At 50.5% G+C, this 17,450-nt stretch overlaps 1 pseudogene and 2 gene segments (V, D, J or C); 1 reads left to right on the forward strand and 2 right to left on the reverse strand.

Moving 5' to 3' along the window:
- Window positions 1–17,450, reverse strand: part of LOC134479197 (Ig gamma-2A chain C region-like) — a 398,327-nt gene that overhangs the window by 242,173 nt on the left and 138,704 nt on the right.
- Window positions 839–2,351, forward strand: LOC148005506 (dihydrolipoyl dehydrogenase, mitochondrial pseudogene; annotated as a pseudogene).
- LOC148005507 (Ig gamma-3 chain C region-like) overlaps window positions 4,356–17,450 on the reverse strand; it is a 53,178-nt gene continuing 40,083 nt past the window's right edge. Inside the window, 6 exon segments of the C gene segment in view lie at window positions 4,356–5,694; window positions 6,223–6,353; window positions 7,796–8,110; window positions 8,210–8,539; window positions 8,638–8,682; window positions 9,048–9,338. Of these exon segments, the coding sequence occupies window positions 5,611–5,694; window positions 6,223–6,353; window positions 7,796–8,110; window positions 8,210–8,539; window positions 8,638–8,682; window positions 9,048–9,338 (1,196 nt within the window).

Raw genomic sequence — 17,450 nt, forward strand, 5'->3', positions numbered from 1 at the left:
TTCCACTTGTAGGTTATGAGCCAAGATATAGCCTTGTCATGAGAAAGAATGTTGAGGAAACTGGCTTGTTCCTGGAACAGGGGCCAATATCCAGGATCCAGGCCTACCCTGAGTACAGGAGCCAGTGTTCATGGAAGTGGCTATTGATGGCTGAAGAGCAAGATCTACTTGCTACAATAGACACTCCTTGCCTGTGTGTCCAAAGCTTGGCAAATATACAGCCATGTGGACAGGAATAGTGTTACTCCTTGGCCCTGGTTATACCCTTATCTCTCAGATTCCTGTCTGTAGCAAGTAACAAGACACTGGCACATACCACCACAGAGCTTCCCATATCTGCATTGTCTTCACAGTGACAGACCGATGTCTCTTAAAATGTGAGCCAAAATAAGTCACTTTTTGTTTCCTGTCATGTATTTGGTTACAGTAGTAAGTTTTAAAGTCCTAAGCTCAGGACACTGATATATGTGTACATTTGGATACCGAGTTGGACACTGGATCAGTCTAGGGTATCAAACACAGTAGGAGGAGGTCCTTGGAGAGGGGCAGTTTGTACACAGATGCACACACAGGGAGGAGACTGTAACAATTAGTCAGTGGATAGTGTATTGCTTCTACAAGACAAGGGATGGCTGAATGCTATGACTGCACAGCTAGGTGGGGCACAGGACTGACTCTTTCTGCAACATGGAGAAATCTAACCTCAGATGCCATATCCCAAATTCTTGGCTTCCACAGTTGGCAGAGAATGGAGTTCTGCTTTTCAAGCAGCCTATGGAAACTGGTATTAGAAGTTGAATGGCGGAAGGCCCTGGTGTAGGGACCGGAACCAGGGAAGATGCAGAGCTGAAGTGGCGTGTACTGCTCCTTGGCCAAGAAAGGCCATTTCAATCGGCTACCTCATGGCCTCAAGGGGCTTCTTCAGTTCCTTTAAGAACGTATTCAGATCAACCAATTGATGCCGATGTAACAGTGATAGGTTCTGGTCCTGGAGGATATGTTGCTGCCATTGAAGCTGCCCAGTTAGGCTTTAAGACAGTCTGCATTGAGAAGAATGAAACACTTAGAGGAACATGCTTGAATGTTGGTTGTATTCCTTCAAAGTCTTTATTAAATAATTCTCGTTATTACCATTTGGCCCATGGAAAAGATTTTGCATCTAGGGGAAGTGAAATACCAGAAGTTCGCTTGAATTTAGAGAAGATGATGGAGCAGAAGCGTTCTGCAGTAAAAGCATTAACAGGGGGGAATTGCCCACTTATTCCAACAAAATAAGGTTGTTCATGTCAATGGATTTGGAAAGATAACTGGCAAGAATCAGGTTATAGCTACAACAGCGGATATCAGCACTCAGGTTATTGGCACCAAAAACATCCTTATAGCTACGGGCTCAGAAGTTACTCCTTTTCTTGGAATCATGATTGATGAAAGCACCATAGTGTCTTTTACAGGAGCTTTATCTTTAAAAAAAGTTCCAGAGAAGTTGGTTTTTATTGGTGCAGGAGTAATCGGTGTGGAATTGGGTTCAGTTTGGCAAAGACTTGGTGCAGATGTGACAGCGGTTGAATTTTTGGGTCATGTGGGTGGAATAGAAATTAGCATGGAGATATCTAAAAATTTTCAACATATTCTTCAAAATCAAGGATTTAAGTTTAAACAATATACAAAAGTTACTGGTTCCACCAAGAAGTCAGATGGAAAGATTGATGTGTCTGTCGAAGCTGCTTCTGGTGGGAAAGCTGAGGTCATTATGTGTGATGTATTCTTGGTTTGCATTGGTCGATGGCCCTTTACTCAGAATTTGGGACTAGAAGAGCTTGGAATTGAACTAGATCCCAAAGGTAGAATTCCAGTCAATACCAGATTTCAAACTAAAATTCCAAATATCTTTGCTATTGGAGATGTGGTTGCTGGTCCAACGTTGGCTCACGAAGCAGAAGATGAAGGCATCATCTGTGTTGAAGGAATGGCAGGCGGTGTTGTCCACATTGATTATAATTGTGTGCCGTCAGTGATCTACACACATCCTGAGGCTGCTTGGGTTGGCAAATCAGAAGAACAGTTGAAAGAAGAGGGTGTCGAGTTCAAAGTTGGAAAATTCCCATTTGCTGCCAACAGCAGAGCTAAAACAAATGCTGACACAGAAGGCATGGTGAAGATTCTTGGATATAAATCAACAGAGAGAGTACTGGGACATATTCTAGGACCAGGTGCTGGAGAAATGGTGACTGAGGCTGCCCTGCATTGGAATACGGAACTTCCTGTGAAGATATAGCTACAGTCTGCCATGCACATCCAACCTTAGAGAAGCAAACTTGGCTGCATCTTTTGGCAAACCAATCAACTTTTAATTAGAGGATTGCTTTTATTAAAATCTGGAAGCTTTTGTCAACATTACATTTTTGAACAGGATTAATCTCCCAGTCCCAAGAATTTGTAGGATGAAATTATGAAACTTCTGGAAGGTATTTAGTAGGGTTCGAACAGAATGGAATAAACTTGTATACCTATGTAGCAAGAATTTTGTTCCAGTGCATTAATGCAAAGAGAAAGCGACATATACTAGCATCCTGGGAAGTTTTTGACCTGTTTTCATACTGTCTATGAGATTCAACATCACTGAACTAGCACTCATAGATTTTACCTCTAATTTTGTGGAGGTGAGTCTGTTGACAAGGAAGGAGTCGGAGAATACATGTGAACAACTTGAGGAGAACTGGCCAGGTTACTTTAAATTTGGTTTTCATATTGGAAACGGGTCAGTGACTAGAACAAGATTCAAATATGTACAAACAACTTACATAAATAAAGGTGATTGTCTCTCATTTTATTTAACTTCCAAATTCCTGGCAGTTTAGAGGTAGAACTACGTGTTTAAACATTAAGGTTATAGGTCTGTAAGTCTAAATGAAGATTCTGTCTACAGAACTATTAAGTGGAGACTTATGATTATACCAGGGAATGAAGATACCAAAATAAACATGTCTTAAATAAAAAAAAGAAGTTGAATGGCATAAAACTACAGAGGAGCCTAGCCCAGGTGCCCTGGAGAGATGAAACACGATGGGTCTCTTGCAGCTCAGCTTTCTTAGCCGTGGAGTGAACAGTTTTTAACCTGACTGTACTTTTCTCAGTCTGCCAGAGAGGTCCAAACGTCCCCAAGAAGCAGAAGGGAGATGCCTGCTTTTACTGTGGGGTCTCAGGGAAGTTGCCTGCCTTGCCAGTATCTCGAGGCTTAAATGTTATCAACTCAAAGCGCTTATTCACCTGTCTTGCATACTTTAGAGCGAGGCTGGTTTGGTCATATTTTGGTCCTGAGATATATAGAGACACGGTTAGCTCTTGAAGGCCTAGGACAGAGACATTCCCTTGTACTCCAGGTTCCACTGCTCCTCATAGTAACTATAACTATGTTCCAAGCATCTGGCTTTAGCTCAGCTTCTCAGCAGGTCTGGACCCAAGCCCAGATTCTCTGCAGCTCACTGTGCAGTAGGTACTGGTTATGAGTCAAATGGCACACTTTATTGCCTGTCATTGTGTGGCTCCCAAAGCAGAAATGCCACTTACAGGAATCAGATGCTTCTCAGTCCCAGGTAGAACGCTTCTCCCACAACAGCAGAAGCTGCAGTTGCATTGCTAGCCAGGTCCACACTGCTGCTGCAACTGCACCAGATTTTGTGGCTAGTCCAGTCCCTGAGTCTCCACCACACTCCTCTGCCAGGGCCTATGTAGCCCTGCATCTTAGGATGTTCCAGCTACAAAACTACGCCTTGGGAATGCAGTGAGAACAGACCACCCTGACACTACTGAGCTCCATCTTTCTTTCCCCAGCCCCCCGATCTGCCTCAGAAAGTCTGTTACCCTGTACCAGCGCAAGTGGAGGCCATTTCCACCAGACTGTCTTCTCTACTGCAAGTTATCAGGCTATAACCCTCACTCAAGCTACAGCATCTGTTCCTCTCATATGGGTGGTTCCTATCTTTTGCTTCCTGACTATCCCTCCCTCATGGCCACCATGGCCTGCAAATTCAGAATGACTCCCAACCATAGATCATCCCCACTTGATTATGGGATAGTTGGAGGGGACTTGAGCTGAGTGGTTTGTGCTTTGGGAATGTTAGCATGTTTTGTGTGTGGTGTGTGTGTGTGTGTGTGTGTGTGTGTGTGTGTGTATGTATGCATGTGTGAGTGTGTGTGTACATGTGTATGTATGCATGTGTGAGTGTGTTTGTGTACATGTGCATGTATATATTTGTGTGTGTGTGTGTGTGTGTGTGTGTGTGTGTGTGTGTGTGTGTGTGTGATTTTTGTATAAGGAGAGTGGGGGCTGGTCCACACAGGAAGAACAGAGCGAGTTGTACAATGTTGAAGGATGTTTTATTATTATTTTAAAAAGATGAACAGGGACCTTAAAGACATGACTGGACTCCAGAAAATTTAAAGAAAAAGCTGGCAAAGCTAAGCTTCAGGTCAGTGAATATCTCTTGGAGTCCCCTAAGCGCCAAGAACTCCCCCCAAGCCCCCCACCCCCCGCTTTCCTTCCAGAGTTTCTCCTTTGACTTTGTTGGGGGACTCTGGCCTGGCATTTGCCTTGATATGAAATGGAGAAACAGTCACGGCGCCTCTCCAATGCCAGCGGTCAGTCAGCCTCAGTGCCCCAGGCCTGGGCTCTCTCCTTGGATGTTTACTCTAATTGGTGTTCTCTGCTGTCAGTGGCCCAATCTGGATGCCGGGCTGCAGGAAAAGCCCACTCCTGCCTGGCTTTCAAAGCATCCTCTCTTTTCCCCCATGTTGCTCCTGGACCACCTTCTGGACTGATCAGGGTGTGTTCATCATGCTCTTCTCCTACAGACTTTTCTGTGTTGCTCAGCCACTGCTCAGGGGCTCCTGCACCTGCTAGGGCCCAACAGAGACTATGAAGCTGAGTATCTCTCTAGATCATCTGGTGAGGTAACAGGGTCTTCAAGCTGTGGAGTCAGCAGTGTCTCCGATGGGATTTTATATCTGGGAATTCATCACATCGCATGGATGGCAGGAAGAGGCATCTTCACAAGGAGCCCCATCTTACAGTCCAAGAAGTGAGAGTTCACTTAGGTGTCAGAGAAAAACATGGCAAGGCACTGGTCGGGTGAAGGCCGTTAGAATCACCTTTGGTAGTCTTTCCCAGAGAGGTCCCTTTGGGGCCTTCTCAGTCTCAGAGATATATGGAAAGTCCTCCTCTCCCAGAGAAGCATGTTTTTTCAGAGGACTGTGTAGACAGGATTGGCTCTAAGGCTCATCTGCTTCTAAATGCATGCAGGTGATGCAACCCCTCCTGGGAGAGTGCCTGGCTGAGAGCTAGACACCATGTAGAAGAAACACAGCAATTTTGGCCTATCCATTGTTCTGGCTGTGGTAGTAGTACTTGGGTCCTGTTGGCTACCGTCTGTGGTAAAGCCTGCTCTCCACATGCTCCTTCCAATGTGGAAGGGATGTTGATAGCAGAGTGAGAGCCATAAGATCAAAGAATGCTGAGATGAGAAGGCAGTATAACCTGTGTGTCTGGTTGTTCAGCAGCATGGGCTTGGTCCTAGAGGGCTAGCAAGCTCTGGCGCCTTCTGTAGAGACAAGCTAGGCACCTTGCCCAATCATGTTTCTGTAGTCAGGGACCATCGTCTGCTTCACCTGCACCACCGAGGAGAAGATCCACTTCACCTGCGAGGTGCAAAAGTGAGATGTTATGTGCCTGACCTCACTCTCCTCCGTCTTGTACACCAAGACAGGGCAGTCCCCAATCTTAGGGTGTCATACATCTAGAGTGAGGATAAAACAGTGAGATCACAGGGCGTGCTGTGAGTGGAGTTTTGGGATGGCTTATAGCTATAGCAAGGGGGACATTGTAGGGACAGCATAGGGATCTGGTGAGGACCAGGTGTAGAGTGGGGATCAGCCACAGGAACAGTGTGCAGCGAGTATTGGAGACAGTGTAAGGATAGGGTGGGTGACAACTTGGGGGAGCATCAAGACAAATTAGAGACAACATGGACAATGTGGTTACAATATAGAACAGAGGGACAAGGAGGGAGTGGCATGAGTACAGCATATGACTTTGTGGAAGATAGCATATGATGATGAGAGAGAGCTTGAGACGGTATGGGACAGGTAGGGACATCATGGGTCACTATGGGGATGGCTTGGGTATAGTGTAGATATTGTGGGGATGGTGGGGGAAATGGGGCTGACCTTGAAGAGTGTGACAGAGGCGCTGTAGCACACACTGAGCAGGAAGAGGCTGATGAAGATGGTGATGGTTGTCCAGAGCCCGTCCAGCTCCCCGTCTTGGGCCTCAGCACAGGTTTCATTCAGTTCCAGCTCTGCACAGAGAGGGCAGTCAGTCCTTGCCCCAACAAAGTGGGGCTAGGGCCATTCCCTGTGTGACAGGAGGCTGTGTGTAGACCCAGGAGAAAGCTGCAGCCTGACTGGTCCAGCAGACCCTCCCTGGGGCCATCTTTCTTTTCTGTTCTCTCTAGATCAGAAACTCCAGCTCCCCAAAGTGCTGCAGTTTTGTCCCTGAGCTCACCAGACACCCTGGACATGATGGTGGTCTGGCCTGTACAGTAGGTCATTCTGTGTGTCCCCACCTTCAGTTCTGAGCCTGGCTAGGGTGAGTCAAGTCTTGAGACCCCTGTAGGTAGAAGCTCTGCATCCTGCCTGATCTACTGCCTGTCTCCTGGTGACTGAATTCAGAGGGCCAGAGTGAGGGTAGAGCCCGTGTTTGGTGATGCCTGGGCTTCCTAGAAGGTCCACATTGGGAAGTGAGCCTGGTTATACAGCTATGGGAGAGTGTTAACTTTAAGGGATGAAAATAGGGAAATAGGGATAGAGGGTCAAACTGGGTTTAGGGGTACTTGTGTGTGTTAGGGGTAAATGGTTAGGTGTCCATGAGAGATCTTTCATCTGCACTGGTCCAAATGTGGACATTTAGATAGTGTTTAAGTATATCCGGACACTAAGATGGACTTGGTGGCTATACAGGTTGCCTAGGTGAGGTATCAATGGGTGAATGTATGCTTGGAGGTACCATGAGGTTTGAGTGATGCTTAGCAGGCTGGTTCTAATAGTTCTATGTGGGTATCTGAGTAGCCACTTCCTTGGGAGCAGCTAGAGTCACAGGTCTCAGTGTCTTGGAGCTTAGGTCTGAACGGATGTCATATGGGAGGTAGTGTCCTTCAGAGAAGTCATCCCTATCCCTATCTCTGGAGGTCTGGCCGAGATGAATGGACTTCATGTATGACTAAGACTCTGTCAGTGTCACAGCTTGCCTATGTAATGCACACAAGACCTCCTTGGTCAAGATAGGTGAGTTGTGGTAGAGGGAAGGACAGACAGACGAAGGTGGGGTTTGTGTTGAGGTGGGAGGCATTCCCTATGCTGATTTTTTTGGGATATTTTCTATAGTTATTTCCAGTCCCATCACAGAACAGTTGCTGGTTGTGGGGAAGAGTATGGAGAGGGCCCCTTGGGCCAAACTTAGTATCCAGAGAGGGAGGATCTCTGGCAAGGCCAGGTACACTTGCATGCTCTGGGTCTGGCAGTGTAAGACCTTGTTCTTTCTTGGAGGGTAACTTACACCTTGAACCCTGGCCAGACCCCACAGCCTGTGGCTGAGGCATATCGTGAACTATATACCATATAAAGAACCAGGCTAATCTCACAGGGTCCCATCTCTGGGTGCTTTATTTATAGGATCAGGGGTTAGGGCTGGTGTCAGTGTCTTGTAAGACCTGGGGTGTGGCTAAGCACTGTGCTCATTTACCAGGAGAGCGGGACAGGTTCTTCTGTGTGTGGTGGTTATGAAGAGCCTCGTGCACCACAGAGCAGGTATAAATGTCTCCTCGCATCCAACTGTCCGTGTCCACACTGAGCTTGCTGTAGAGGAAGTAGGACTCATCTGAGTCCAGCACGGGTAGGGTGTTCTTGTAGTCCTGCTCCAGCTCCCCATTCCTTTCCCACTCCACACTGATGGATGGGGGGTAGAAGCTGGTGACCATGCAGGTGAGGCTAACCTTATTCTTGGACATTTGTTCACGAGGTGGAGGAAAGGTGTATACTTGAGGTGTCCGGGCTTTTCCTGTGGGGTTAGAAGCAGACACAGAGGTCATGGCCGTCCACGCAGGCATTTATTCTTACGCCCATCCCAGCCCCCATGAAGTCAGCCTGAAGTTCCCACCTCTGGGTTTTGAGATGGTTTTCTCGATGGGGCTTGGGAGGTCTTTGTTGTTGACCTTGCATTTGAACTCCTTGCCGCTCATCCAGTCCTGGTGCTGGATATGGAGGGTACTGACCACTCGGAAGGTACCGTTGAGCTGCTCCTCATGGGGTTGTGTCTGAGCTGTGAATACTCGTACGTTGTCCACAAACCAGCTGAACTGGACGTCTGGCTCCTCCTCGCTCACATCCACCACCACACAGGTGACCTTGGGGGTCAGGGTGATCATGAGTGTATCCTTGGGCTTTGGGGGGAAGATGAAGACAGATGGTCTACCCAAGTTGTCATCACCTGGTGGAGAGAGATAGGGTGGGTCAGCAACTGTCCTCCATCATTTGGCTGTTTGGGACGATCATGTCTTGGAACTAAAGGATACTTAAATGACTTACATGAACAGATATCTGTGGGGGGTCTGGGCTTGGGTCTTCTGGGCTCTGCAGAGAAAAGACTGGGCATTAATGGGGCCTGGAAGGGAGAAGGCAATAGTCTGGGGAGGAGAACGATGGCCCTAGTGTTGTCTCAGGCCAAGGTGTTCCTGGATATGACCATTTACAAGTTGAGACCCATGTCCACTTCTGTGTGTCCCTGATGTGAGCTACTGGTAGTCATTCCAGAGGACCACTTTCTGAGTGTGAGGAACACAAAAAGAAGTTTCTAGGAGGTAGACACAAAGGAAGCCCACTGCCCTGATTGGTGTTGTCTCTCTGCCAAGGTCTGTTCAGTTTGGTTGTTCTATACAAGGGGTTGACCCCAGCCTGACCTCCTGATTAAATATTATCTCCCTTGGTCACCCTCTTACCAATTCTCTTGATCAAGTTGCTTTTGGTGGCTGGGTGGGCTACGCTGCAGGTGACGGTCTGGCTGGACCAGGTGCTGGAGGGAACAGTCACCGAGCTGCTGAGGGTGTAGAGCCCAGACTGCAGGACAGCTGGGAAGGTGTGCACACCGCTGGACAGGGCTCCAGAGTTCCATTTTACGGTTACCGGCTCAGGGAAATAGCCTTTGACAAGGCATCCTAGTGTTACCAAGGATCCAGATGTGCCACTGCATCCAGGGACCAAGGGATAGACAGATGGGGCTGTTGTTCTGGCTGCAAGATAGGAAGATGTGTGAGCTTATCAGACAGGGCTGGATCCAGGCACCTGGAGGAGTTCTGTCCTTGGTCCTACAAGGATGCCAGGCTTCTGCAAAGAGCATGCATATCACCTAGACCAAGGCATCACCTTGACGGTTCCAACTGCCTTACCTTAGACCCTCTCCACCCCAGGATCACCAGCTAGGCTTGGCCAGTTGAACTTCTGAGCACGGCTCTATTCCAAATGCATTTTCAGAAAGCTGGTGGATGAGTTCTCCATGTGTTTCCTATGTCCCGCTCTAGAGCCTCTTGCATCTGTGTCTTGAGGCTGTGCACGTCATTCGTGTTTCCCTTCAGTGAGTCTTCATTGCCTTCCCTGGCTCTGCCTGTCCTGCTATGCTGCCTCTTGCTGTCCTGGTGTTCCTTTGCTCCCTCTCCTGTGTCACTGGTGCCAGCTTATGTGTCTGGCATCTGTTTTTAATAGGCCTTGTTTTTAATTTGTGGCCCTGGTCTCAGGTCTTTCACACATTCAGGTCCATGACCTTGGTCATGCAGGCTAAGCCTTCAGAGTTGGGTTTGAGCTAAAGAGAGTGAACAAATCCCACTCCTAGGCTCCTGACTCTTGAGTCTACACTGACTGCACGATGTATGGGACACTTCCTCAGCCTCTGGGTTACTTCAATTCCTAAATCTGGGCTCTGGGCTCTGCTTGACCTTGGTACTCTTTGAATCTTCTTCCTTGACTTCTGAGGTTCAGCAAGCCTGTCATGAACCTTCCCATCATGGGCATCCCTGGTCTGCCCTGTCCTGACTTCTCTGGATGTCTCTGTGCTTCTTGTCCTCTGCAGCGTGTTTTATTAATGGATATCTAATGAGCTCAGCTCTAGTTCCCCTACTGCCTCTTCTCTTATCCTGAACCCCACACTCATCCCTGCCTTCTCCTGTGTCACTGGCGCCAGTGTCTCCAGATCCCAACGAGTCCCCCTTTTCTTTCTAGAAGCTTTGAGCCCCTGAGTTTAGGATATGCTGCCATTCACGAGGAAACTGGTTGTCAGGCTATATTCTCTCCAGCCCAGGTCTCCTTCTCTTAGCTTCAGGATCATCCTTCTTTTAACCATAGCTGCTGGCTCCTACTGCTCATACCCTGATATGCCCCCCGCCCCCGCCCTGTGCATCCAACTCTATACCTAACTTCTGTAAGAGTTTGACCTTCCTACGGTATGTTCCTCTTCATCTCCAGAAACTAAAATGGGCCCCCAGTTGAGAACTGCTGTCTATATTGTTCCTCGGAAATTGTTAGCTGCAGGGACTTTCCCTGCCCTGCTTAGCCAAGGCCCTTCTTGTCCCTCATTATCGATTCTCTCTTGCCTGTGAGTTAGACAGGCCCCGGGCACTTTCCCTTTCTCTTTCTCCATCATTTCCCCCTCCATCTAGTCCTTGCTCACAGTCCTATATCCAAGCCCAGCTCTTACTATTTTCTTGCTAATAGGTATATACAGATACGAGGTGCAGAGCGGCTATAGGAGCGCTGACACAGCAGGGAGGTGAGATGACCAGTTTCCCTAAGCTGTCTCCTGTCCTCTCGCCTCACTGGATTCCCAAGCCCTCAACTGTCACCTCCTGACTCATCTCAGGTCTTCAAAGGCCCTGGGCTGGTTCATGTTTACTCTCCTGCCACAGCACTCCTAGTCGCCCTGGCTAGAACTACTGTGTTCCTGTGCTTGATCTGGTACCCTAGCACTAAAACCTGCCTCAGTACACTGTGGTCATTCACACTGGCTTCCCACACAACCACATGTCCTGGTTCCCTGTAACAACACAGTCCACTTTCCCACACTCCCATCTGCCCCAGAACCTTAGCAAGTGCTTGATCTGCGCCCCGTCCCCACCCCAAACTTCGACGTTTCCCAATCACCTTGTACATACTCAGCCTGGTCCCTCCAATTCCTACCAACCCATTCCCCTGTGGCTGCTCAATCTATCCTACCTGCTTGGTTCCTCTGCTCAAGAATTACCCCCTACCCTGACTCAGAAGCTGTATAACCTGGGACCTGTGATCTGACAGCCCTAGCTCCCCTGTGGCTCATCAGAAAGGTTATTCACATTTCTACCCACCTCAGTTCCCCAGAGGTGCCCAGCCTGGTCCCTACACTCCACCTACCCCAGCTCAGCTGCAGCTACTCTCAGCTTGATATCATATACTTCCACTTACCCCAGCTGCTCCAGAACTACCCAGCCTGGTCCCCACACCCCCACATATCACAGCACTCCCAGAGCTGCCCAGCCTGGACCCCACACCCCCACCTACCCTACCTCCCCAGAGCTGCCCAGCCTGGTCCCCACAGCCACACCTACCCCAGCTCCCCAGAGCTGCCCAGCCTGGTCCCCATAGTCACACCTACCCCAGCTCCCCAGAGCTGCCCAACCTGGTCCCCACACACCCACCTACCCCAGCTCCCCAGAGCTGCCCAGCCTGCTTCCTACACACCCACTTACCCCAGCTCCCCAGAACTGCCCAGCCTGGTCCCCACACACCCACCTACCCCAGCTCCCCAGAGGTGCCCAGCCTGGTCCCCACACACCCACCTACCCCAGCTCCCCAGAGCTGCCCAGCCTGGTCCCCACAGCCCCACCTACCCCAGCTCCCCAGAGCTGCCCTACCTGGTCCCCACATTCCCACCTACCCCAGCTCCCCAGAGCTGCCCAGCCTGCTTCCTACACACCCACTTACCCCAGCTCCCCAAAACTGCCCAGCCTGGTCCCCACACACCCACCTACCCCAGCTCCCCAGAGGTGCCCAGCCTGGTCCCCACACACCCACCTACCCCAGCTCCCCAGAGCTGCCCAGCCTGGTCCCCACAGCCCCACCTACCCCAGCTCCCCAGAGCTGCCCTACCTGGTCCCCACATTCCCACCTACCCCAGCTCCCTAGAGCTTCCCGGCCTGGTCCCCACATTCCCACCTACCCCAGCTCCCCAGAGTTGCCCAGCCTGGTTCCCACACTCCCACCTACCCCAGCTCCCCAGAGCTGCCCAGCCTGGTCTCCATAGTCACACCTACCCCAGCTCCCCAGAGCTGCCCAGCCTGGTCCCCACAGCCTTGCTTAACCCAGCTTCTCACAGCTTCCCAGCTTGGTCCCCATAGCCACACCTAACCCATCTCCCCAGAGCTGCCCAGCCTGGTCCCCACACACCCACCTACCCCAGCTCCCCAGAGCTGCCCAGCCTGGTCCCCACACTCCCACCTACCCAGCTCCCCAGAGCTGCCCAGCTTGGTCCCCACAGCCACACCTAACCCAGCTCCCCAGAGCTGCCCAGCCTGGTCCCCACAGTCACACCTATCCCAGCTCCTCCAGAACTACCCAGCCTGGTCCCCACACCCCCACATATCACAGCACTCCCAGGACTACTTGGCCTGGTCCCCATATCTCACCAACCCCAGCTTCCAAAGAGCTGCCCAGCCTGGTCCCCATACCCCCACCTACCCTACCTCCCCAGAGCTGCCCAGCCTGGTCCCCACACACCCACCTACCCCAGCTCCCCAGAGCTGCCCAGCCTGGTCCCCACAGCCCCACCTACCCCAGCTCCCCAGAGCTGCCCAGCCTGGTCCCCACAGCCACACCTACCCCAGCTCCCCAGAGCTGCCCAGCTTGGTCCCCACAGCCTCACCTACCCCAGCTCCCCAGAACTACCCAGCCTGGTCCCCACAGCCACACCTACCCCAGCTCCCCAGAGCTGCCCAACCTGGTCCCCACACACCCACCTACCCCAGCTCCCCAGAGCTGCCCAGCCTGGTCCCCACAGCCACACCTACCCCAGCTCCCCAGAGCTGCCCAGCCTGGTCCCCATAGCCTCACCTACCCCAGCTCCCCAGAGATGCCCAGCCTGCTCCCCACAGCCACACCTACCCCAGCTCCCCAGAGCTGCCCAGCCTGGTCCCCATAGCCTCACCTACCCCAGCTCCCCAGAGATGCCCAGCCTGCTCCCCACAGCCACACCTACCCCAGCTCCCCAGAGCTGCCCAGCCTAGTTCCCACAGCCACACCTACCCCAGCTCCCCAGAGCTGCCCAACCTGGTCCCCACACACCCACCTACCCCAGCACCCCAGAGCTGCCCAGCCTGGTCCCCACACACCCAGCTACCCCAGCTCCCCAGAACTGCCCAGCCTGGTCCCCACACACCCAGCTACCCCAGCTCCCCAGAACTGCCCAGCCTGGTCCCCACACACCCACCTACCCCAGCTCCCCGGAGCTGCCCAGCCTGGTCCTCACACACCCACCTACCCCAGTTCCCCAGAGCTGCCCAGCCTGGTCTCCATAGTCACACCTACCCCAACTCCCCAGAGCTGCCCAGCCTGGTCCCCACAGCCACACCTACCCCAGCTCCCCAGTGCTGCCTCAGCACTGCTGTTGGTGCTCAGGTTTTCCTGAGCTCCATGACCACCCTCCCTCCCAACTCCCCCTCACCGAATACCTCTGGGATCCCTGGAGGTGTTCAGTCTGGTTGTCCGAGTTCCCACTTACTTCAGTGTCCAGGTAACATCTCATCCTGTTTTCCTAAACTCCTAGGACTGTCCTGAAGCTGTGGAACTGCCACCTGGCTCCCTGTAGATTCTCAGCTTGGTTCCCCATATTGGCACCTGCCCAAATCTCCTTTAGCTCTCATCCTGGTACCACACACTCTCACCTATCCCTGTTATCTTTTAGCCTCTCAGCTTGGTCTCCCACCCACCCAGCTTCCTCAGCCCCACTATGGCTGCTCACTCAGATTCCTTAAGTTCATTCTCCTCTAGTTCTCCCGTAGCTGGTCAGTCTATTTTCCCATATTTCCAGCTACCTCGGCTCCTACATAATGGTTTATTCAGGTCCCCTAAGCTCCCACCTGCCCCAGCTCTCCTGTGGCTGCTCAATCTGGTACCTTAAAATCTTAGGTACCTCAATTCCTCTCTGCTGTTTCATAATTCCCAGAGCTTCTGAGTCTGTCTTTGTCCTCCCAAATGTCCAGCTTTCACAGCTCACCTGTAGCTGACTCACCTGATCCTAGGAGTTTCTTAGACTTCTTCCTGCCAATCTTGGCCTATTTCAGCTCAAGTTTGCCTCTGCTTCTCATCTCTTCCACACTGAGCTTGATTCCCAAACCTTAGAGATACCACTCTTGGCTTTGCCAGCACGCCTAGTGTCCCTCTTGGATGAACTATCAACTCACCTTTGTCAGCCCTAAAGATTTCTGCTGCAGAGCTCTGGCTCCTCTGGACACCTCCTCTCTGCTGATTTAGCTGATCTGGTCCTATAAGCTTCCAGACAGACCAAGTTCATCTCACAGGCCTCCTGATGTAGCCCATCATCTCCTTGAGGCTGACTCTGGTGGTGGTGGGAGTATTAGTAGTAGTTATTGTTGTGTGTGTGTGTTCAGATCCACTGGCCCATGTTCCACCCTGTGGCATTCCTAGACCCCTGTCTGGTCAATGTTCTTCAGGCTGTCTTACCTATACAGCAGATGGAACCCCTCCACAGTCTTGTATCTCAACTCCTTCCCACTCTTCCATGGGTTGTTGGTTGTTCCGTTCTGCTGATATTCACCACTGACCCAGACCTCCCACTGTACTCTCCTTTCTCTGCTGATACAACTCTTGCGTGGGAAATATAAAAGTGACTGCCTCTTTTCTTGCTTTGGCCCATGTCTGCCAGGAGCTTAGCTCTGGGATCCTTCCTCTCAGGAGCTGCAACCAAATTGTCACAAAGGTCTGAATGCCACCCCATACCCATCTCTGCAAGGCTAAGAACAGGATTGAAACTAGGTGTCAGAAGGTACTATCTAAAGTTCCCCTTTTTTAGGGGTTTCTGTGTCAGGGGATAAGGGGAGCCTAGATCAGGTCGAAGCTGCATCACGTGGATGGGTGGGGGTGGATGAGGTAGTACCATTGAGACCCAGGGGAGAAATCAGGAAGCCTGGCCCTTACCTGCTTCTCTGTGTTCATAGCCTCCTTAGGTTCCTGGGCTGGCTGAGTCTGTTCTCTGTCTTTATCATCTCTCTGGATAGGGAGGCTTTTTATTCAGGTTAAAGTCCAAATATGGTGGCAGTGTCTCCCAGTTCTCTCCAGACAGTGCTTCCTTAGGGGAATCCCAACCAATCTGTGGTTTAGGAAAGAGAATGGGGGCTGACAGCAGGTGGATAGAACACAGAGTATGAGCCTGATGGTGACCAGAACGTGTTAAAGACTTCAGCTCACATTCAGGAATAGCATAGCTACAGAAGGAACCTGTGCTAGTGGCCAGGAGGGGCCTTTGGTTATACTTTGAGAAGACCTAGGCAGGGAAGGTCCCTGGGGCTGGCTAATATGGCCTGTCCAGAGGACAGGGAATACACCGAGACAGGGAAAGGAAAGAGAAAAACTGGTACAGCAATGTGGTGTGCACAGGGCAGTGGATTGCATGGGGAGAAGGGAGGGATGATGTCATAGAACCAGACAGGCATGTGTCAGAGGGTGAAGTGCAGGTTAGAAGAGGGGGGCAAGGTCTGCAGGGTTCTGGGACTGAAGGGGATGCACCAGGATCACAAGGGATAGGAATATGGCCATCTTCTTCAAGAATGGTGGTAGACTCTAAATTTGAAGGCTGAGGGTTCCTGGAAAGAGAGAGTTCCTTGGGAGTAGAGACAGCAGCACCAGTGACACAGGAGAAGGCAGGGGTAAGTGTGGGGTTCAGGATAAGAGAAGAGGCAGTAGGGGAACTAGAGCTGAGCTCATTAGATTTCCATTAGAAAAACACGCTGCAGAGGACAAGAAGCACAGAGACATCCAGAGAAATCAGGACAGGGCAGACCAGGGATGCCCATGCTGGGAAGCTTCATGACAGGCTTGCTGAACCTCAGAAGTCAAGGAAGAAGATTCAAAGAGTACCAAGGTCAAGCAGAGCCCAGAGCCCAGATTTAGGAATTGAAGTAGCCCGCAGGCTGAGGAAGTGTCCCATGGGCATCGTGCAGTCAGTGCAGACTCAGAGTCAGGAGCCTAGGAGTGGGATTTGTTCACTCTCTTTAGCTCAAACCCAACTCTGAAGGCTTAGCCTGCATGACCAAGGTCATGGACCTGAGTTTGTGAAGAGCACATGGGAACTGAGAGCAGGCACCACTAATCGGGCCACACACCGGCTAAGTTGCTTTGTGATTGTTGGGATAAGACATCATGTCTAAAGTAACGTATAAAAGAAAGCATTCATTTGGGGTTGATTGTTTCAGAGGGTTAGAGTTCATGACTGTTATGGCACAGTGCATGACAGCAGGTAGGGAGGCAGGAAACTCAAATAGTAGCTGAGAACTTACATCTTGATCCACAAGCCTGAGACACAGAGAACTAACTGGGAATGGTATGGATTTTTGAAACATCAAAACTTATTGCCAGTAACACAGTCCCTCCAAAAGGCCACAGCTCCTAATCCTTTCCAACTGTGGACCAAGTATTCAAACATATGAGTCTAAAAGGATCATTCTTATTTAAACCACCAGATAGGCTCCTGGCCCTCGTGTGTTCCTGGCCATATCAGAGTGCACTATACATTCAGCCCTGTGATAGAAGTCCCTGTAGACTTTTAAATTCTCAGCACAATTTAAAAGTCCAAAATCCAAAGTCTCTTCTGAGACTCAAGGCAATCTCTTTATTGTAAGCCCCATAAAGTACTAAAGAAAATTACATACTTTCATCATACAGTGATACTGACAAATATATTACCATTCCAAAAGTGAGGAATGGGGACATATTGAGGAAATACTCAACCAAAACAAGAGTGAAGCCAAGCGGAGAAAACTCCAAATCCTGTAGCCTTTTATAACTTTATCCAGTGGCCTATCAGTGACTCCACACAGGGAGCCCGTCACACACTTGGCCTCATGAACTCTTCAGCACAGAGGAAGATCCTACAGTCCCTTTACTCATGTATCCTTCATGACTCTAAAGCCATAGCCATATAATTAATAATGCAAAGTTTAGCTGTCCACTTGGTATAGAGCTTGACTCCCTCCTGGAAATTATAACCAAAAATAAGAAATTCCTAGCATGGTCAGGCCTCTCACAGCAATAACACACTCCTTGATACCAATTTCTTTCTTAGTTACTTTTATATTTCTCAATTAGAT

This window comes from Rattus norvegicus, chromosome 6 (assembly GCF_021556685.1).
Source record: "Rattus norvegicus strain SHRSP/BbbUtx chromosome 6, alternate assembly SHRSP_T2T, whole genome shotgun sequence".
Taxonomy (NCBI): Eukaryota; Metazoa; Chordata; class Mammalia; order Rodentia; family Muridae; genus Rattus; species Rattus norvegicus.